The sequence below is a fragment of the Gymnoscopelus braueri genome, assembly GCF_963280865.1.
Source record: "Gymnoscopelus braueri genome assembly, chromosome: 1".
NCBI lineage: Eukaryota > Metazoa > Chordata > Actinopteri > Myctophiformes > Myctophidae > Gymnoscopelus > Gymnoscopelus braueri.
In genome coordinates, this window is record NC_137603.1 from 60,664,485 (window position 1) to 60,686,973 (window position 22,489).

Below are 22,489 nucleotides of genomic sequence, written 5' to 3' on the forward strand. Positions count from 1 at the left end.
CCATGACAGCCGGGGCGCCTGATGGAGGGGAAAGGAACTGGTTGGAATAACGTGTTCCTTCCACGCGCTACGTCCTACTGGGGAAACTCCCCCCTGTCAGGTGACAAGAAGGTCAGTTGGCTCTCATGCATTGAAGGAAGCATGAGCTCGGCCCTGGCCTCCCTAGGCTGTGGGGGACTGGTGTAGCGCTGGTGTAGGGCTGGTGTAGCGCCCAGGACCACTTAGGAAATTGGCACCGGGTGAAAAAAAAATGGGTTACAAAAATTTAAATTTAAATTGAAAAACCAAACAATCATAAAATCCAAAGCACTTCAATCCTATATACACAGTTGACTAGGGTCCCTCAGGGCTCTATACTAGATCCTCTAGTATTTTCATCTACACAAAATCTCTTTGAGGAAAATAGCCAATCTACAAGCTTACAACAACACGGCGCGTTGTGTGGTGCATTGTGAGCTTGTAGAGCGGCTATTTTGAAACTGTTTGCTCAGCTTGATGATAATAAATGAATGAAAGTTCTATTTTCAGTAGGTTTAAAATAAATCGTAATTTCTTTCCATCTTCTCTTTTTTGCATCGACGTCATGGATAAAATGCCAAACAGAAGTGATGCCAACGCTAGTCTTTTGTCCAGGCGCAAATTCCTGTTAACGTCTGTCTGTCTGTCTCACACTAGAGCCGTTGAACGAACATGCATGAAATGCATTTTCCCTTTGCGCATAAGGAATGGCTGCACTGTACTAGAACTGTGTTCAGTCTAGTGTAGAGGCTATTGCCAGGACGTTACTGAAGCGGTTAACACCAGAGTCAGTGCATACGAGGACAAAGGAAACGTCAAGAAGAGTCAAACCCCTGTCCTCCTCCTTAGTGAAGGGAGGGTGATGAATCTCAATGAATAGGTCAAGGCAAGTTCCAAAACAAGGCATACAGTACAGTAGGCAGTAAGTTTCATGTGTATGGGGCGGGCAGTCAGTGCAATTAGGGCTGTCACGATTATGACATTTCACATGACGAGAAATCATGCTACATGTTACACAAATATTTGCGATTAACGATGTGATTGTGTTTTCGCCGGGTATATGAATACAAATTACATTTCTGTTTGGCTTTTAGGCACAGGGCAGATATGAGAAATGACCTAAATATACAAAGAGATGACGGACATATTTAATAACTTAATACTAATAGTGGAAATGGTCGATCTACCTGCTCACAACATGTCGCATGAGGGGCAAATCTCTTTGCCAAAAATAGATCATCTACAAGCTCACAGCGCCTTGTAAAGTGACGCGTTGTGAGCTTGTAGATCGGCTAGATAGTTGTGAGCTTGTAGATCGGCTAGATAGTTGTGAGCTTGTAGATCGGCTATTGTTGCTATTTGTTTTTATGTCCTGAAAGTGAAAGCGGTTAAAGCTGCACGATGTAACTTTCCTCTTCTACCCTGGATTTGAACCTGGTTTCCTGCTTAAAGGAGAGATCCGGACATTTTAAGTGTTATCTTTGATGTGTCGCTTATCACTCACCATCCTTGAAAGGGACGTTGAGTTATTTCAGAGAGTCCCGTGTCGTCATTTTTTCGGACGCCCTCCGTTGGCATAATGGGAGCGCGTGCCTAAGTGAAATTCGTCTATTATAACCGATGCAAAGTTATTTTTTTCTCTACTACTACTCATTGTAGAGTCTCATGATACTCAAACATGCACTGAAAGTTCCTGAGAGGCTAATGCTAATGCCGAACGAGCTAACGCTGGTTGCTTGTTTCTCTCCCAGAACCTGGCAACTCGGTGTTGCCAGGGAGAGAAATAAGCAAACAGCGTTAGCTCGTTCGGCATTAGCATTAGCCTCTCAGGAACTTTCAGTGCATGTTTGAGTATCATGAGACTCTACAATGAGTAGTACAACTCAACGTCCCTTTCAAGGATGGTGAGTGATAAGCGACACATCAAAGATAACACTTAAAATGTCCGGATTTCTCCTTTAAGCGCTGACATTTTTTACCATTGAGCTAATAGAGCCGGCCTGCTTGCTCAGGGGATACATTGATTCTTGACCTTCAGGTCAAAATTTGTGTGAGGTGAGACATGACCTTTGACACCATCTAAATGTCTCAATAGAAGAGCAGGGAGACAAATTAATCGTGAAAATGTGTGCAAATCTTTGAATACATATATAGATTTTTAACTCAAATCTTTGAATCTGGGGGGTCCCTGGAACAATATATTTTTTTTAGATGGGGATCCAGCCAAATACATTTGGGTGGCCCTTGACATGAAAAGGATGGGAGCGATAGAAATTACCTCTCTCCGTCGGAAGAGGACGTAAAACGTACGGATTGTAGCTTAAAAAAAACAAAAAAAACATCTATAAGCCGATTACATACAACCTGGTGTTTTGACAATCAGCCACACTTGCTCTGCACACAAATTGAGCTCAGTATTATTGACCATGTTGTACACAGTTGTAATCCCTCACACAGGCCTGTGTAATGCTACACTTTCATATCGATGATCTTGTTGCTACAGCTGTCAGAGAGATGCAGCAGATACACATAGTATTTATGACTGCACAATTTATATCGTGCGATTATCACAATCGCTGCGTTCACAATTAACCGATTTAGACCGGGAACGCATCTGTCTGTGTCATTTTAAGATTTCTTTGGCTATTCAAGAATAGCAGATCTACAAGCTCGTAGCGCGGCACCGAGTGCCGCGCTACGAGCTTGTAGATCTGCTATTTTAGAAAAATCGTGAAAATCTGTGCAAATCTTTGAATATATAGATTTTTAAAGCGAGCATTTTTAACTCTCGTTACAACTTCTGGGGGTCCCTGGAACATAACATTTTGATATGGGGGTCCACGGCCAAATACATATCATTTTTGATAACATTTTTGATAACATAGCAACATACGTTAGGATTTAGAAGACATTTGTAGAATGCCCCCAGAAGCAAAGATTTGAGTTACAAATGTTCGCTTACATTTTTTTTATATTCAAAGATTTGCCAAAAAATCCAGGATTTTCCCCAAAAATAGCAGATCTACAAGCTCATAGTGCGGCACTCGGTGCAGATCTGCTATTTTTGAATAGCCAAATAAATCAAAAAATGTCACACAGATGCATTCCCGGTCTTAATGGGTTAATTAAAATTGATCGGCTGTTGTTGATATTCATGCTTTGTGTGTATACGGTCTGCTCTGGTGCTCCGGTCAATCGCTCGTTATTCACATGTTAACTGTCTGACCAGTTGGTTTCGAGCATGCCGCCCTGGCCTCTGCTTCCCTAACAGTAGTGTTAGACGCTATAGCCATAATGCACGTGTGTGGGATGTGACACATGCACGACTTCCCTAACTCGAGCAATTCTACATCGTATGCATTATTCGGTGTACATCCTCCTCAAGAATAGATAGAACAAATGATAGATAGAACAAATGTCACCCGCAGAATTTTAATAGTTGTAACAAATCGTCTCTGTCGGGTGGAAACCTCACATGTCCAAAGCTGTTATTTTTCAGGATTCAAATTCAAAAGCATCAAAAGTGGCAAATCTACAAGCTCGAAACGCGAGCTTGTGGATCTGCTACTCTGGCTGCTTTTGTGTGACGCTGTAGTATGATCAAATAGGGCGTTCATTTACCAAAAAAGTTAAAACACAAAAAGTTAGAATATGGAGATAAAAAGGGATCTTGTTATTTGGAAATATTTTGGATTTAAAGTGATCTGTGGGCCTACTCTAGAGTCCTACCGGGGAAACTCTCCCCTGTCAGGTGACAAGAAGGTCAGTTGGCTCTCATGCATTGAAGGAGGCATGAGCTCGGCCCTGGGCTCCCTAGGCTGGTGGGGTGAGTGTAGCGCCCAGGATCACTTAGACAATTGGCACAGGGTGAAAAAGGGTTACAAAATCGTGGGATAATTTGTTTTGAATAAAGTGATCTGTGCTTAACGCATCATGTCAGTGCCGCAAATAAGCAACAACAAAAGGCTCTCTGGTATACTCCAAATGAACAAGAACTTTATTAGAAAGGAAGTCTACCAGCACGCCTCAGCCTAATACGGCTAGTCCGGTGCGTCACAGGAGCAGGGACAACAACAGTTGCAGAAGAGAATTGACACTATGAGCAGCTCTGACAGTTAAAGCCTTTTTATTCAGGTGCTAGTACAATAAGGAATGACTGACGTTTTGATCTTTCCATCTTCCTCAGAGTCATAAATGGCAGCGACAAGGGAGGCATTTATATACAGAGGTAGGCGAGGGCTGTGCTCTCAATGAGCCAATGATAGTTGGCTCTCTGTCGCTGTTGTTCTTCTGAACAGGAACTTTGTTTGGCGCCAGCAGGGCTTGCTGACGGCGAACAAAGTTCTAGGGACAAAAGCACTTTCCTAGTGTATTAGCTCTGAGTTCTGAACGCCAAGCAACAGTGCGGCTCACTCCAGGCGGACCGCACAACGCCACTGAGGCGTTTTGTACAGCTCTTTTACCACCTTAGATCTTCACTTGAACTCCTGACACATCACATGATGTTCGGCCTGTTGGAAAGTCTTGCAGGTTCTTAAAAGGCACTGCCAAAGTTTTTATGATGTCATTTTGTTCTTATTGATCTATACCCTAGCCAAACAACGTCTGTGTTCGTTTTGGAGTATGCTGCAGCCTTAACCGTTTGAACTATCTGAAAAGTCCTCACGCAACATAATGAATGCGAATGAAGGCCAAAAGCGAATTCGCTACATTACAAATCACAACAAGGACATAATATATCTCCATATCCGTCCAGACCTCAAACATGTTGAAATAAGGTAAGTGAGGTCATCGCTTTTCATTTGGTGAAAGATCTCTAGTAAACATTGTAAGCAGCGAGGGCTTTTAAGAAAATGATAAACGGTGCTATTTGCAAAACATAAGAGGGGAGGGATCTCTCAGCTGGTGAGTATTTCATGACCACAACTGCCCTGTGGTCAAGCAGACCCTGAAGGCTGGTTTCCATCGATGTTCAAAATGTGCAAGAGCAATAAAACCATGTTGTTCTCAGAAATGGCTGAATAATAATAATGATAAATAATTTTGATCGTTTTAGACATAATTGTCCAGCCCTACATTTTACAAGCACATTTAGCTACAGACATAAAAAATTATAATAATAACAATAAAAGCATTTAACCTCTTGAACCCTAGTTCTGGGGCAAACGTTTGGCAAAAATAGCAGTGATAAATAAACTCTCACATAAGATAAGGATCAGTTATAGTCAACTTAAAATAGTCCTAAGTATTGAACTCAGTAAAGCTGTAGCCATTCAATTTCAACCATGTCTAATCCTAATATACAATAGAGAGTCACGCGCATGCGTGGCTGTTTGTTTGTGAGTCTGCGTGGTTCATACGGGTCCTCATGCTCTCATGCTCTCTCCGTTCTCTCTCTCAATACAAACTGATGGTCACTCGACCATGCTCTCTCCGTCAAGACAACGGTACGTTTCGCTTTCGTTTTCGCCTCCGCGCACCGCTGTTGCAATGAACGTCTACAGGCTACTAGACGAGAGCCCCGCACCAACGGCTAGACGGAAGGGTCGCACAGAATATATTTGTAGAGAGGACAAATAAAATCATATGGACTTTGTTACCCATCTCTGAGTCTATTCTAAGCTTTACAGTCAGTGTAAATTATGCAAAATAATCCTTTAGATCTTAACCCAAGACCAGGAAACGCATCTGTGTCATTTTAAGATTTCTTTGGTCTATTCAAAAATAGCAGATATACAAGCTCACTGCTATTTTTGAAAAATCTTGAACATTTGTGAAGATATTTGAATATATATATATTTTTTAAAGCGAACATTTGTAACTCAAATCTTTGCTTCTGGGGGTCCCTGGAACAACAACATTTTTTAAAGGGGGGTCCACGGCCAAATACATATCATTTTGGGGGTCCTTGCATTGTTAACGTTTGAGAACCACTGATTATAGCATTTTTAAAAAAAACTGTTGGGATTTAGAAGATTTAGAAGACATTTATAGAATCCCCAGAAGCAAAGATTTGAGTTACAAAAGTTTGCTTTAGAAAATACATATTCAAAGATTTGCACACATTTTCACGATTTTTTTCCCAAATAGCAGATCTACAAGCTCATAGGGCGGCACTCGGTGCCGCGCTATGAGCTTGTAGATCTGCTATTTTTGAATAGCCCAAAGAAATCTTAAAATGACACACAGATGCGTTCCCGGTCTTAATGGGTTAAGGAACAAGTCTATTCAAACTGGCCAAAGATCCTATCAGAGAACCTTGAGAACAAGCAAATGACTCTGATATATGTTAGCTTTTGGACATGTTTAGAAACATGGCGTTAAAGGCCTGAGCAACAGAGAAACAAAAGCCTAAATGCCACTTCAAACCAAGTGTATGTAATGGGTGTGGCACAGTAATTCACAATAAGTGCATAATACCATATCCAAACATCAGTGGGAAGGGAGGGGAAAAAAATTGGTAAAGACAACACGCCGGCAAAGACAACACGGCTTCATCTGTTCTACAACTGGTTTGCATGTTCTCCTTTTCAAAACCGTATGCGAAGCGATATTCATTTGCATGTGACAGTCAAAAGGAGGATTTGACCTAAATATAGATTCGGCTTTGCCCAGGTACTACTACTGCGTGCGGCTCCATTGACTTGATATCTTTGAGCTTTCTCGTGTTTTCAAAGCTCGTAAGTCATTACACGATATCTCCTCTTTCAACTGTCTCTCGTGTGTTTTTAAGAAATCAAAGGGATCTTTGTTCATTGGTGAAAGTTAGTTTGAGGGGCACTTGGCCTTTGAAGATTACACCTTAGGCAACACAAATCTTTCCAGAACAGATACATATTCAAGCGGCCTAATCCCAGAAAACAAAACCAGGATTTAAAAAAAAAAAACTGAAATCTGAAAAGCAAACTGTCATCCTTTTGATTTTGACAACAGTACATTACATGAGGAATTAACCCATTAAGACCGGGAACGCATCTGTGTCATTTTAAGATTTCTTTGTTCAACGACTTGCACAAATTGTCAAGATTTTTCATAAATAGCAGATCTACAAGCACTCGGTGCCGCACTAAGCTCATTTTGAATAGCCAAAGTATAAAATAAAGGCTTAAGTGTTTACACAGACGCGTTCCCGGGTTTAATGGGTTAAGTAAAGCCCTGAAGCAATACAAGAGCAAAGCACAGTACACACAGCATCTAGGACAGTCAGTGCATGGCTACAATAGTTTATAATCTTATACGTACATTGATAGAAAAGTCTGATAAACAATGTATTGCGTATTGAAACACCTGCACTGAGGTGGTGTTGTTGACTCTGTTGTTCTCTTGTGGGTCCTTAGTAAAGGGATGTTGTTGGCAGTGGTGTAAAGTAGCTTAAGTACATTTACTCAAGTACAGTACTTAAGTACAATTTTGAGGTACTTTTACTTTACTGGAGTGTTTCCAATGTTCAGTACTTTTACTTCTACGACCACTACATCTCAGAGGCAAATATTGTACTTTTACTCCACTACAATTATTTGAAAACTTTAGTTACTAGTTACTTTTACTTGTAACAGAGCATTTATACATTGCAGTATTGATACTTTTACTTAAGCAAAGCATTTGAGTACTTTTTCCACCACTGGTTGTTGGTGGAAATATGCCATTGCGACGACAATGGCTTGACTTTTTCAGTTAAATACTGCTGTCGAAGATACAGTAGACAGACTTTTCCAGATTTTGACCGCTTTCAACCTGCCATCCCTATTTTGGGCATATAGGCAAAAATAAATAAAATAATACATTTATATTTAGTAGAAAGAGCAGATCTGCAAGCTCACAATGTGTTGCGAACTTGTAGAGCGGCTATGTTTGCTAAATAGGGCTGAAATGGTTAATAAATTAATGACTGCATATTGTAATCAAAAGCCTGCAACAAGGCCAAAGCGATGCAGAGCTTGAACATATCTTATGCAAAGAAGGAAGCTATTTTAGGTGTTTCACTTCCAATTTAACAGCTACTATCGTGTCAATAGAAAATGTGTTAAGCCAAGCCAGACAACCCCTCACTATAGGGACATCATACCAAAATATTTTGGAAAATATTTTGGAGAATAGCAGATCTACAAGCTCACAACACGCGACGCATTGTAAGCTTGTAGATTGGATATTTTCAAACGGCCGAAATGTACTGTATATAGGGCTGAAGTGGTTAATGTATGTTTTGTAATAATAATCGAAATCTACAGTAACTAGTGACTCACATTTTCAAATAATTATAGTGGAGTAAAAGTACAATATTTGCCTTTGAGATGTAGTGGAGTATTAGTATTCCATTACTTAAGTACAGTACTTGAGTAAATGTACTTAAGTTACTTTACATCACTGCATATCTCTGCAGACAAGATATAGGGGAATATCCAATCGATGCAAACACACGTTTATTGAGGAGGAACTATTCACTACACAGAATTTGATTTCAAAGCATTTCACTGTAGCATTATCACTGTGTCTACAAAGTTAAACTAAGCAATCTTCCCTATTTGCTGTTCATGGCTGTCATCTTCAAAAATTTTGTTTCAAAGGCAAACAGGCACAAACAAACACCAAGGCACTCTTTGTGGAGAGTCCCAAGCCAACATAATCAAAACATTTCAGCTCATTTTAAGATAGGGGCAAGCTATAAAAAAAAAGATATATAATTGTTAATTAATCCATAAAAAAAAGAGTTCCTATCACACCAAGATTTGGCGGCCCCCCTGTAGTAACTCTGAAGACCCCCCTAGGGGTCCCGGACCCTCTGTTGAAGACCCCTGCCGTGTAGAGGTTGGCAGTGACAGGGACTATACAAACATGGGGGAAATTGGCAAAAAAGAAAAAAACTAATTGTGGAGAAAACAAGCAAACAAACAAACAAACAAACAACAGTTGCCTACAACTAGGCCTAAATGTATTTTGAAATGCTGCTGCTATGTCAACATGGGACAACTAATGTGACTAGAAACCGCACGCAGTGCAAACAGCAATGTGCTTCACTAAGAACACATCTAACAGCATATGACCTCATCAAATTCCCAACATCAAAAGGCAAGAGGGAAGAAATTATACGTCTTCGTGAGAGCCACCTGTGTTATTTTTTCCCCTATCCCACTTTTTCCGGGACGCTTTTGAGAGGCCTTGAAGGGTCTCACCAGTGTCGTTCTGCTAGATTTATCTAGGTGTGCCCATTACTAACGCATTCATCCACATCCTCATTCCCCATCAATGTTCACACTTTGCCTTATGTTACCAAACACTTTTACACAGTAAAAGGTGCCTCTTCCTCCAACTTAAAAATGTTTGCTATAAAATATATAATTTGCTTTAAAATTATATATATAAGATTTGCACGATAAAAAAAAAGCTCATAGCGCGTCACTTCATGCCGCGCTATGAGCTTACATATCAGCTATTTTCAAATAGCTAAATGTATCGCTATATCTATATAGCTAAATTCTAAAATGACACATATGCTTTCCTGGTTTTAATAGGTTAAGAGGTTCAGAGAAAGCAGAGCGTACGTACTGTACAGGTTGAAGAGACGAGGATTGTATCTCCACTATGGACCTCACCTAATACATTTGCAGTGGGATAGATATTTTTTTATATATATATGGTGTTGCAATATTTGCAATACAAATTATAAAGTCATACATTACTACCAAGCTTTCCATCAAACAATCACATTATGAGAGTAGTAGGGAAAACAGCGTATCTCCTCGATTAACATTGAGGAAATAACTAGAGCACGCTAAATGTCTATCGATAGCGGTTAAAACCAGATTTATGACAAAAACACACCAACATTTAAACGTTGTAAGTTACATTTCTGAATGACAAAGCTGGATACTTGTCACCTGACAGTACATTTCAATGACCACGAGCTTTAGCTCAACAGACCATTCTCCTGACAGTCTCCGTTTCTTTTCTGTTCCAAACAAAAAGCACCGTGTGTGCTGATGCTGGTCTATTTTGGAAGCCACTGAGTGCAGGCCCTATAGCTTAACCACTTCCACTTAACAACCTGCCGTCCATATTTTGGGCATCATGTCATTACAGGGGGAAATGCTGACACATTTTCAAAAAAATAGCTGATCTACAACTGTTGCTGGGCAGAAACCGCATATTTTCAACGTTTCATGTTTTATTTTTTTTCCTGTAAATGAAAGTTCTATTTCATCCTACGAATGAATGTGTGTCGCACAAAAGTAGCTATTTTCACTATTTCCCTTTTTTTAAATAATAATGATAAAGAAGGAATGGTTTTGGACATACAAGGTTTCCTACTACTTCCTACTATCATGTCCTACACAGGTTTTGAACCCGGGTCCCCTGCACAAGCCCGGGCATTTTTACTGTGGCGCTATTATAACAGTAGAGAGCACGTTTGGAAAGGAGAGTCGTTTCCATTTGAGTTTCACGCAATATTACCTCTTGTCTACCCCAGTGGTTCTCAACCTGGGGGTCGCGATCCCCAGAAGGGTCAACAATTAATTTGGGGGGGGTCGCCAGATTGTTTGGTGAATGTGAAGGGAAAGAAAGTTTAAAAAAAAACTATTTTATATTTTTTATATTTTAACAAAATATTTGTTCATGTTATTATTCATTCATGTTTTATCAGTTAATTAAAGGTAGGGTAAGTGATTTTCTTTGGTTAAAAGAAGTGTTAAATAGCTCTATATTCTGATAGTACTCATTGCTATAGAGTGTTTGTTCAGTAAAAGGAGTCTCCTTGTCTCTCCAGCTCTTTATAAAACAGAAAATGCATTTTCGTTTCAGTTTCAGTTTCATTTCCAATTTTATCCAATCAGGATAGAGAACTCAATCAGGATATAGATTAAACAAGTGAAATTGGAAGTGATGACATTAAGAAATGAGCAGGCAAAATTGGAACTGGAACACTATAAAAATGAAGGTTAAAAATGGGTACTTTCTCCTGATTGGCTGAGATTTTGACACCTACCGGAACATTTATTTTCTGTTTATTAAAGAGCTGGAGAGACGGGTAGACTCCTATTACTGAACAAACACTCTATAGCAATGATTACTATCAGAATATAGTGCTTTAACCTTTTAACAAAATAATTTTAGTTTTAACCCAAAAATATCACTTACCCTATCTTTAACTAAATTCAAGATAAAAGATACAAATATTTCATTATTAACACTTTCAGTTTTCAGCGCCTCCCCCGCCCCCCCCCAACTTTCAGCGCCTCCCGTCCCCCCGCGACAAATAATATAATTATTTTGGGGGTCGCGGCCTGAAGAGAGAACCCCTGGTCTACCCGACCACAGACTCTAAAGATCTCAGATTGGATAAAATAATGTTTTATTCAATGAAAGAGAAAGAAAAAAAAAGAAAAAAAGGTTATGGATTGCAGCCTCAACTTCCAAAGCATCCAAAAAGGTTTATGTTCTGTTCTTGGATGGCCTGATAAAACCTTGGACAGCTAAAGATAATCTTAGATGCCAAAATATTACGAACTGGGAGTACAGTGTACCGCAAAACCATAAATAAATAAAGAAGGTTTCATGGCGGCATGCAATCAGTTTGGTAAAAAAAAATCACGCTCCACCCTCTACTTCACCTAGTCTTCATCAGTGGTAGAAAAAGTACTCAAATTCTTTACTTAAGTAAAAGTATAAATACTGCAATGTAGATATACTCTGTTACAAGTAGAAGTCCCGTATTCAAAATGTACTTGAGTAGAAGTACTAAGGTATCAGCATCAAAATATACTTAAAGTATTAAAAGTAAAAGTACTCATTGTAAAGAATGTCCCATTTCACAAGTTCAAAATGTATAAAAATATCATTTGAAAATAGCCGATCAACAAGCTCACAATGTGTCGCATCGCGACGCATTGTGAGCTTGTTGATCGGCTATTTTCAAATGGCCGAAATGTATATAGGGCTGAAGTTGTTAATGTGTGTTTTGTAATAATAATCAAAATCTACAGGTAACTAGTAACTAAAGTTTTCCAATAATTGTAGTGGAGTAAAAGTACAATATTTGCGTTTGAGATGTAGTGGAGTAGAAGTAAAAGTACTGAAAATTGGAAATACTTCAGTAAAGTACCTCAAAATTGTACTTAAGTACAGTACTTGAGTAAATGTACTTAGTTACTTTTCACCAACTAGTCTTCATTACACACTTGGCATCATGGGTAGTGCTGCCTGTTATCCAAAGAGCAGCACTGGCTAGAAAACACGTTTTTCATTGAGGATGATATGGCTCTATTTTCTATGAATATAAAATAAAATACTTTGGTTTGCAGGCATCCATTTAAGCCAGATTGCCCTTTGGTGGAGGTTTGGGAAGGGTTATAGTTACCTAGTGCTATCTTATTTTTTATTTTTTTTATAATCTAGAAACAATCAGAAAATGTTCACCTATAATGACATGCCCATAATAGAGACACCAGGGTTAAAGGGATAGTTCACCCCCAAAATGACTTTTTTTCTATCGATTAGTCACCCCATGGAGACTTGAATTCATGGATATGTTTTTCCCTGAATTCAAGTCTCCATGGGGTGACTAATCGATAGAAAAAAGTCATTTTGGGGGGTGAACTACCCCTTTAATGTGTGGTTTTAAAATATATATTCCCAAGATGTTGTTGTATTCCAAGATACAATCTGTGAGTGAACAGAAACGGGTTGTGCAGGGAAGAGGGGGGGGCAGTTTTTTTTTGTCTCAGCAAACTGTTGTTTAATAATCTGTGTGTGTGTGTGTGTGTGTGTGTGTGTGTGTGTGTGTGTGTGTGTGTGTGTGTGTGTGTGTGTGTGTGTGTGTGTGTGTGTGTGTGTGTGTGTGTGTGTGTGTGTGTGTGTGTGTGTGTGTGTGTGTGTATGTGTGTGAGCATGTTTGCGTTGGCAGGGTGGGTGGGATTCGAGAAGAGGGCTTTTTTCTTTAAAATAAGCTCCAAGTGACCTCTTTCAGGCCAATGAAAGTGGTACTGCAATTCCATATTCTTCAAGAATGATTTTCCCCCATTCCCATTACTCCCCATTGCTGCTAAAGGTTTTTTACCCCAACTGTCTTTCTTAACCACTCTAACCAACGCGTTGTGAGCTTGTCGATCGGCTATTTTCAGCAAAAGCTTTCCTAAACAATAACAGAAAACAGAAAAGACCCTAATGTATAGCCCTGAGGGACTCCAGTCAACTGTATTGGCCGGTGTCCCCCAGGGTGCTACACTTGGAACACTCCTTCTTTCCCTCTACACCAAATCTCTTCGCTGACAACACGTTGCAACACAATGTGTTTGTCTAGGGGTGTGCCGATACACTAATTTCACCAAACGATACGATACGATATTTGGCTCACAACTTCGATACGATTTCGATACGATACGATACGCACTTTTTTATTATGAAAATATATGGGGGAGAAAAAATGCAAACAAATAATTCTGTTTTTGCATTATTCAGACGCAAACTTGTAGCTTTTCAGCAACAATAGCCGTTTTGAATCCAAATAGGGCAATAGTGTGACACCTGACCCGAAAAAAACATGTTGTCACCCTTTTCACCTCGGGGATGTTTGCATGCCTGATTATTATTATTGTAAAAAAAAATTTTTTTTTTTACGATTTTTTTTTTCTCAAAACGATACATATCGTCACGAAAACGTATCGCGATATATCGCGGGACGATATATCGGCACACCCCTATGTTGTGAGCTTGTAGATCTGATGTATTTGCCAAACTTCTCGCCCCAGAATAGGGACATGAGGTTCATGTGTTTACCCTGTCCTTTTTTTATTTTATTTATCATGATATCCAGTATTATCATTAATTATTAATAACGTGCTGCTATATGGTAATTGTTATTGTTAGCACAGTCTGAGGAGCATGCCACACCAACATTTGGCTGCTTGTGCCATACGTGAATGGAGTGAGTGATAAATGAACGCTCTTTGTCTCCGCCAGGCCTAAGGCATGGCGAGAGAGTATGTTTTACCCTCCGTCCGTCCGTGTGTCCGTGTGTGTGTGTGTCCGTGTGTCCATCCTGTCTGAGTGTTAGCAGCTAATCTCCGGCACCGTTCGCCCGGTCGCTCCGAAACTGTGCACACACACTCCCTGGATGCCAATTCAGAACCTCTGCCCCAATTTTTTCACATGGGCCTGTTGTAGCGCCACCAGGAGGCCGATTTGTGCGAAACCCATTTTTTTACATTACTCCTACAGATTTTATCCAAACGTCATGCAAATCGGTACACAGTATCTCTATAGTCATGTGATCAACACGGATCTGTCCGATTTCCCATATTCCATCCTCATTGCCTATGGTTGGCTTCCAAAGTTTGCAGGATTGGTCCTTTTTGAACAAAAAGCATCAAACTATGCACGCAGCTTGCGATTTCCGTGAATTTTAACACGCACATTCCCACTAGGCCGAGGAAGAAATGCCACCCTTCTCACATTGGCCTGTTATAGCGCCACCAGCAGGTCTAATTTAGCAAAACACATTTTTGGAACAAAATGCCTCAAATCATGAATGCAGTGTCTGATTGCCGTGAAATACCTAAGAATAAATGGCACCCTTTTCACATTGGCCTATTATAGCGCCACCAGGAGGCCACAATAACGTACCTGACCTGGCGGAGACCTGTGCTCCGAGGAGCACTTTTTCTAGTCATTCTTGATTCTTTAAGAACTTAACACATTGAGTAATCCAACCATTGAGTGCAAAAAAAAACGTATTACTTTAAAAGCCTGTATCTCGGCTCCTGTGTACTTTTTTTTTTACTATGTATTTTTGACTATTTTCAACTGGCTGCAACTATGGAACGGATTACCGAATGTTTGTTTTTTTTAATCCCCGATTCTACGATTCCCCTGTGTGTGTAATGAGGGGATCACCGTGAGGACGGTGATCACTGAAAATAATTTGTGACTACTTGAAAAAGGTACAAAAATGGTTAAAAACAGCCACTGGCTGTACCCTTTTTTTAAAACCTCTGGCACTCAATGTGTTAACTCTCAGTTGGACATAACCTTTATTCCCCCAAAACCAGTGAACAACTCAGGAGCTGGAGACACTAAGTTAAATCTAATTAAATGGAATTCCTAATGGATTCATTAAGAAAGAAAACACCTTGAAGTGTTTTACTATGTATGAGGGAAAACTGAAGAATACGGACAAGTACAACTAAAGACTAACCCTAATGACTTCCCATTATTAATGGTATTTATTTATTTTATTTAACACAATCTCATCAACACCAAACAACAACCCACAGATCCATATTCCACCTGTCATTTGCTTCAATGAAGTGAGGCGTGCACAGCATCCGTTTTATTTGAGTGCACAGTCAAGTCCTCAGTGCTAATTTAACTCTGAGAGCGTACAAATGGAACCAAATGGACCCTCGGGGATTTCACTGTGTGCCTGTGTGTGTGTGTGTGGTATTCTAAAATCCTCGCTCGCAGCTCAAACTGAGCTTCTCTCTCCGACCGTCTTTGTCTGTTCTGTTCTGTTCAGTTTCCACCCCAAATGTGTGTCTTTGGTTTCACACATAACTAAAGGGAACAACAAGGCTTTGTGTCCTGTACACAAGACATGCTTTGAGAAAACATAATGCCTGATTGTTGGCTCTCTCTAGCAGCACGTCAGACAATAGATGTGCTTTGGATTAATGTCCCGGAGCTTTTATAGCGAGGAAGTGATCCACAAAAGCAGGGACTCTAAGTGATTGGCATCCAAACAGAAAAAACACACACGCCCGTTTCTCACTGGAAGATGTTCACAGATGAAATAAAGGCCATCGAATAAAATTACTCTCTGGTGGGGGGAGGGTTAAAAAAGGGGAAAATAGCAGTGGTGGGAAAAGTACTCAAATGTTTTATTTAAGTAAAAGTATCAATACTGCAATGTAGAAGTACTCTGTTACAAGTAAAAGTCCGGAATTCTAAATTGACTTGAGTAAGAGAACAAAAGTATTGGTATAAAAATGTACTTAAAGTACCAAAAGTAAAAGTACTAAAATGTACAAGCTCACAACGCGTCACGATGCGACGCATTGTGACGCGTTGTGAGCTTGTAGATCTGCTATTTTCAAGTATAAAATAGGGCTAAGTGGTAAATGCATGTTTTTTAATGTAATAATTTATATCTGCAAAGTAACTCAAGTTTTCAAATAATTGCAGTGGAGTAAAAGTACAATATTTGCCTCTGAGATGTAGTGGAGTATAGAAGTAAAAGTATAGACAATTGGAAATACTCCAGTAAAGTAAAAAGTACCTCAAACTTTTACTTAAGTACAGTACTTGAGTAAATGTACTTAGTTACTTTACACCACTGGAAAATGGTATGACTAAATCTGACTAAATGTTTGTGTTTCTTTGTAGGACTTTATGAATGGACAAGCTAACAACTTGCACAAAATCACTGTGAATCAATCAGAAGCTCACAAGATGTGTGCTAATCTCATTAGACTAGACTACACTGCAAGTCAAACAAACAGCAAAAACTCTGATTGCGTTCCTCATCAGATATATTATAATTATAGCCCAGTCTTTGGCTTCAGCTCACAGCAAAGCAGGGCTAGTTATGCTGGAAAGCAGTAGTTCTCAGCCTGTGGGTCGAGACCCCCTTGGGGTCCCCACATGATTTTGGGGGGTCCCCATCTGAAAGTGAGACAATTTAAGGACTATTAAGACCTTTTTAATACCTCAAAAAAGAAAGAAAGAAAACAAAAAAGACCATTACTGCATCAAAAGTAATCAACAAACTATACTATAAAAACTGGTCAAATTGTCAAATAATATAAGAAAGAGGCAAAAGAAATTCTATAGACGATCCACAAGCTCACAACGCCTTGTAACGCGAGGCGTTGTGAGCTTGTAGACTAGCTATTTTCACAATATTCATCTATGGAACCAAACAAAATGTAATGCCTCAACTCCTACAATTCCAAGTGCTTGTCAGGGTGGGGGGTCCCCAGTTCAAATATGGTATTTTTGGGGGGGTCGCAGCCTGAAAAGGTTGAGAACCATTGCTTTAAAGCACACGTTGATTAAAGAAGAAAATTGCAACAAACGTGAACGACAATTGTGTGAGCAATTGTGTGAGCACCGAAGTCTGGCGTAATTTACACATCCTACCTGGGTCGCGGTTCCACCCCCCCCCCCCCCCCCCGTTCTGAATTCCCATAGACGTGTAACTGCCAAAGACGTTTATAAACGTCTTTGGGCCTTCAGCTATTGCCTGCCAAAGACGTTAAAAAACGTCATGAAAAAAAAAAAAAAAAAAAAAATTAAAAAAAATGTCTAAAAAGATTCTCTTATTATTTAGTATTGACACTCTTTCGATATTCCAAACGAATAAGGAGATAACAATTTCCAAAGATTTGCTGCTCCATCCACTTCAATGTTAAAATTCAAACGGACAAACAATTCACATTGTTTTTTGGTTTGAAACTACTGGTTTTGAGCTATTTTCAAACATCAAACAACACATGACAACAAGGTCATAATGACCTCGTTGACATTTGTGAAACCACACCTGAATCTCATCTGTGATTAGAAATTATCTGGGATCAATCATACTGGAAAAAAATGCGAAAAGGTACCAAAATCGTTCAAAACCCTGGCAGAGGCTACAGACTTTTCTGAAAAACTCTGGCAGTCAATGGTTAATATCGCGTCAAATAAGAACTGTGTTCCAAAAATAAACAAATGACCCCGGCGATTTTACTCTTATGGATATGAAGCATCAACTGACGGTGAGAAAACGCTAATGCTACTTCCGCCGAATTAGTAAAATTTTCGCCAATAACAGATTGTATTAAATATGAGTGACTGACTATCATAAACTGTACTCTATGATGGCTAGTTAGATCAATAAACCTTTCTGCAAAATGTTCCTACTTGGCCTAAACCACTCATTGTTCCACATCTCTACAACAGTCCTCCATGACAATTCCAGGTGGAGGGCTCATGTTTCAACAGCCAGATGTGTGCTGTGTGTGTGCGTGTGCATGTGCATGTGCGTGTGCGTGTGCGTGTGCGTGTGCATGTGCGTGCGCGTGCGTGCGTGCGTGCGTGCGTGCGTGCGTGCGTGCGTGTGTGTGTGTGTGTGCGTGTGTGTGTGCGTGTGTGTGTGTGTGTGTGTGTGTGTGTGCGTGTGTGTGTGTGTGTGTGTGTGTGTGTGTGTGGCACAAGCATCACACAGAGGTGAGAAAGGAATCACATGCTCAGGTTGAAAATAAACGCATTTCCCGCTCCATCCTCCTCGTTTTAGAAATGAATCCTAAATCAGCTCTGAAGGAGTAGCAGCAGGGAGACAAAAGCTACATCTGAATAAGAAGAGCAGAATTCTGTGTCACACGAGCAGGAGGGGGGGGAGAAAGGAGTAACTGAATGAGATCCTACCTGATGCACTGAACTGACTGCTTCCGAGGGTGGTCGGTCTGTTTTTCCCACCGTTCACAGGTGGCGAAAACATCTACCAAAAATAAACAAACATAATATGTATTAGATCAGTGGTTCTCAACCAGTGGTCTGGGGACCACCAGTGGTCCTTTAGGAGGTTCCAGGTGGTCCCCAGCTAAATGATGGAGAGTTGGTAACCAAATGGACCCTTATAGATCTTTAACTCTTGAGAGGGTAACATGAAACCAAATGGACCCTTAAAGATCTTTAACTCTTGAGAGTGTAAAATGAAACCAAATGGACCCTTATAGATCCTTAACTCTTGAGAGTGTAGAATGAAACCAAATGGACCCTTACGAGTCCATTTGGTTTCATTTTACGCTCTCAAGAGTTAAATTATTGTTAAACATCTGCATTACTTAATTAAAGAAGATCAACGTTTGCCTGTTATCTCTCCTATGGTACCAACATCAATACAACATGGAATTGTGGACAAAATCTTATCCAACAATAACAAAATATTCTACGTTTTTGGTCTGAGAGGCAAAATCTCATCAAATGGTGGTCTGTGGCTCAAATACCTTATAAGTAATGGACCTTGATATGAAAAGGGTTGAAAACCACTGTATTAGATGCATAATAACAGGATAACTCTTCGTGCCACACACAACCATGTATTCAAAATATCATTAATGAACCTGTTGAAAATAACCCTTGATAATAAATGATACAGAAGTAGACGAACAGACGGAATGAATGCTTGCATGTGGATGAGTGTATTGCACACACACAGACATGCTTTAGCATGTGTTCTGTTATGTATATAATTATGATCTTCCCAATCCAACATACGTACGTACACACAGTGTCAACACAAAAGACAACTGATGAAAATGTAAAGCCATCCTACCGCACTGAAATCCAGCAAGTCACTTAGTTCCTTGTCTGTTCCAATAGCGGCAATCCGCTGCTGTGGGTTCATCCTGGAAATCTAAAAAACCTAAAGAGAAAATATAAGTTCTTAATCGTACACTGTAATGATGACTCGTTTCTCTCTGGAAGGTTGAGGATTGTTGCACACACACACACACACACACACACACACACACACACACACACACACACACACACACACACACACACACACACACACACACACACACACACACACACACACACACACACAGTCAATGAATGTACATGTAGCCTATTGGATGATGACGAATAAAGGCAAAGCCACAGTTGAGCTCCAACTTCAAGTTATGGCAGTGAGTGGAATAATTTATCACTGATATCTGACAGATATCTGACAATGCTGCCAGAGATCCTAATGAGCTATAACTGAAAAATAATTGCAAGTATTTGTTTATAGGCCTACTTTTACCTTCTCCCCCCCCCTCCCTCCTTTATATTATCCTTCATCTTCTCATTCAGGTGAATGAGAAGATGAAGCATAATAAATAAAGAGCCATTTGATGTGAAAGCGTTCTGAATGGATGTGGCACACAGTCACACACACTTTTGTGACAACAACCCCCAAATCTTGCAGCATCGTTATTTAAGATTAATTCATAATTCAGATACCTCCCTAGTACACAACTGTGTTGCCTCCCCCCTCCCTAAAAAAAAGAACAGATATACAAGCCAACACGTTGTTATAGCTTATAGATCTGTTCTTTTTTTGTTTTCATAGCTTGTAGATCTATTTTTGTTAGATTATAGTGGAGCTGTTCTTTTTTTCAGCTTGTGGGTCTCTTTTTTGGGGTTTAGCTTGTAGAACTGTCCTGTTCTGTAGCTTATCTGTTTCTATAGGATCTGGTTCCTCTTTTTGTTAACTTGAAGATCTGTTCTATAAGCTTGGAGATCTGTTCTTTTTTTGTTGTCAGCTTGTTGATCTGTTTTTGTTAGATTATAGTGGAGCTGTTTTTTTTGCAGCTTGTGGATCTTTTTTTTTTTTGGTTAAGGTTGTATAGAACTGTCCTGTTCTGTAGCTCATTGGTTCTCAAAGTGTGGTCCGGGGACCCCCAGGGGTCCTTGGGGGGTACCAGGGGGTCCCCAGCAAAATGTGTTCATATATCATTTTAACCACTTTAACCATATTTTATACTTTGACTTTTCAAAAATAGCAGATATACAAGCTCATAGCGCCACCGAGTGCTGCGCTATGAGCTTGTAGATCTGCTATTTATTTATTTTAATCCCTGGCACAAAATATTTTTTAGATGGGGGGGTCCGCAGCCAACTACATATCATTTTTGGGGTCCTTGACATTAAAAAGTTTGAGAACCAATGCTGACTGCTGTAGCTTATCTGGTTCTTATAATGTAAGCTTGACAATCTGTTCTGTAAGCTTGGAGATCTGTTCTCTTTCTTTTTTTTGGAGAGGAGGGGGGCAAGTTACACCCCCATGCGCGACGGTAGTACTGTACTGTAGCCCAGTGGTTCCACTGAACCAACGCTGTAGCTTAGATCTGTTTCGGTTTGGTTCTTTTCTTGTGTTCGCTTGAAGATCTGTTCTGTCAGCTTTCGATCAGTTTTTTTTTTTTTTTTGTGTGTGGGGGGCGGGGGGCGACACCCCCATGCATGCGCGACGGGAGTACTGTACTACTGTACATACAAATCAAGCTCAAGCTTATAAACGCAACAAAACACCAATTTTGAGTCGCGATTTACGATGGCAAACCTCAGCAACACAGACACTAAGCTGGTGTTTACACCTTCTCATTTAGTTACAACGTTAGCAATGATAACACACGCGAATACACAGCTATAAACATAAGGCTGCAGTTATTATATTACAGTCATATATTGATTGGATGTGTAGCGATCAAAAGCTGCAAGAAGCAACTGCAATGGAACTAATAGTAACCGTTATAGACAACATGCAACAAGAAAAGCTCTTCGTACCTCAAACTGTGTGAAACACCCCCAAAAAATACACGTGAATTACATTAAGATCATTAACAATAAACAGATCTTAAAGCAAGTGATCATCATTCTAACCAACACCCCCAGCAGCTCCACATAGGCTACTGTAAGCTCTCTCTTTAAACTCCCCACAACTTCTTCCTCCACAAACTCCTATGAATATAATATCTTATTTACCTTTATCCGTATAAAACATCCAACTAGGGTGATCGGAGGGAGGCGGACCGAGGAACAGGGACTCAAACTCTCGCCCTCAAACAAAGTGGATGAGTGGTTTTAATGCAGCGATCATATACCTGTAAAGAAATAATCCTCTACATTATGATATTTCACTTACGAGTTTCCCTTAGGCAGACATTTTTCTGCTTTTGCAAAAAGCCTCAGCACCACCACACCGTCCGCGATGATGACACTGGTTGTTGTATCCCTCCGCCCGAGCACAGTGACACGATTTCCCCCATTGGATGAATGTCCCACACACACACACACACGCGCGCGCGCGCACACACACACACACACACACACACACACACACACTCACACACACACACACACACACACACACACACACACACACACACACACACGCACACACACACACACACACACACACACACACACACACACACACACACACACACACACATGACACGAAGCACTGTAGCCATGCTGCTTACCAGTGGTGTAACTGAGTACATTTACTCAAGTACTGTACTTAAGTACAAATTTGAGGTATTTTTACTTTAATGGAGTATTTCCAATTTTCAATACTTTTACTTCTACTCCATTACATCTCAGAGGCAAATATTGTACTTTTACTCCACTAGAATTATTTGAAAACTTGATTTACTTACTTTGCACATTTAGATTATTATTACAAAACATACATTCAGCCCTATATACATTTCAGCCATTTGAAAATAGTAGATCTACAAGCTCACAATGCGTCGCGGTGCAATGCATTGTGAGCTTGTAGATCTGCTATTTTCAAATGATTTTATACATTTGAAAACTTGAAATGGGACATTCTGCATAATGAGTACTTGGTACTTTAGGTATATTTCGATGCCGATACTTTTGTACGTTTTACTCAAGTACATTTTTAATACAGGACTTCTACTTGTAACAGAGTATATCTACATTG

The 22,489-nt window shown here is 39.9% G+C and overlaps 1 protein-coding gene across 3 annotated transcripts in view; it reads right to left on the reverse strand.

The window, feature by feature from the left end:
* The window catches only part of tcf12 (transcription factor 12), a 174,982-nt gene extending 153,236 nt beyond the window's left edge, over positions 1-21,746 (reverse strand). For 2 of the 3 annotated variants that reach the window (XM_080436665.1, XM_080436663.1), the window contains exons 1-3: positions 21,523-21,616; positions 19,328-19,417; positions 18,418-18,490 (exon numbers count right to left, since the gene is read on the reverse strand). In XM_080436665.1, coding sequence (XP_080292791.1) covers positions 18,418-18,490; positions 19,328-19,399 — 145 coding nt within the window. In that variant the 5' untranslated portion in view covers positions 19,400-19,417; positions 21,523-21,616. Of the gene's footprint in view, positions 1-18,417; positions 18,491-19,327; positions 19,418-21,522; positions 21,617-21,682 lie in introns of those variants that run through there. The other variant, XM_080436664.1, reaches the window with a different exon arrangement.
* Positions 21,747-22,489: the final 743 nt, after the last annotated feature.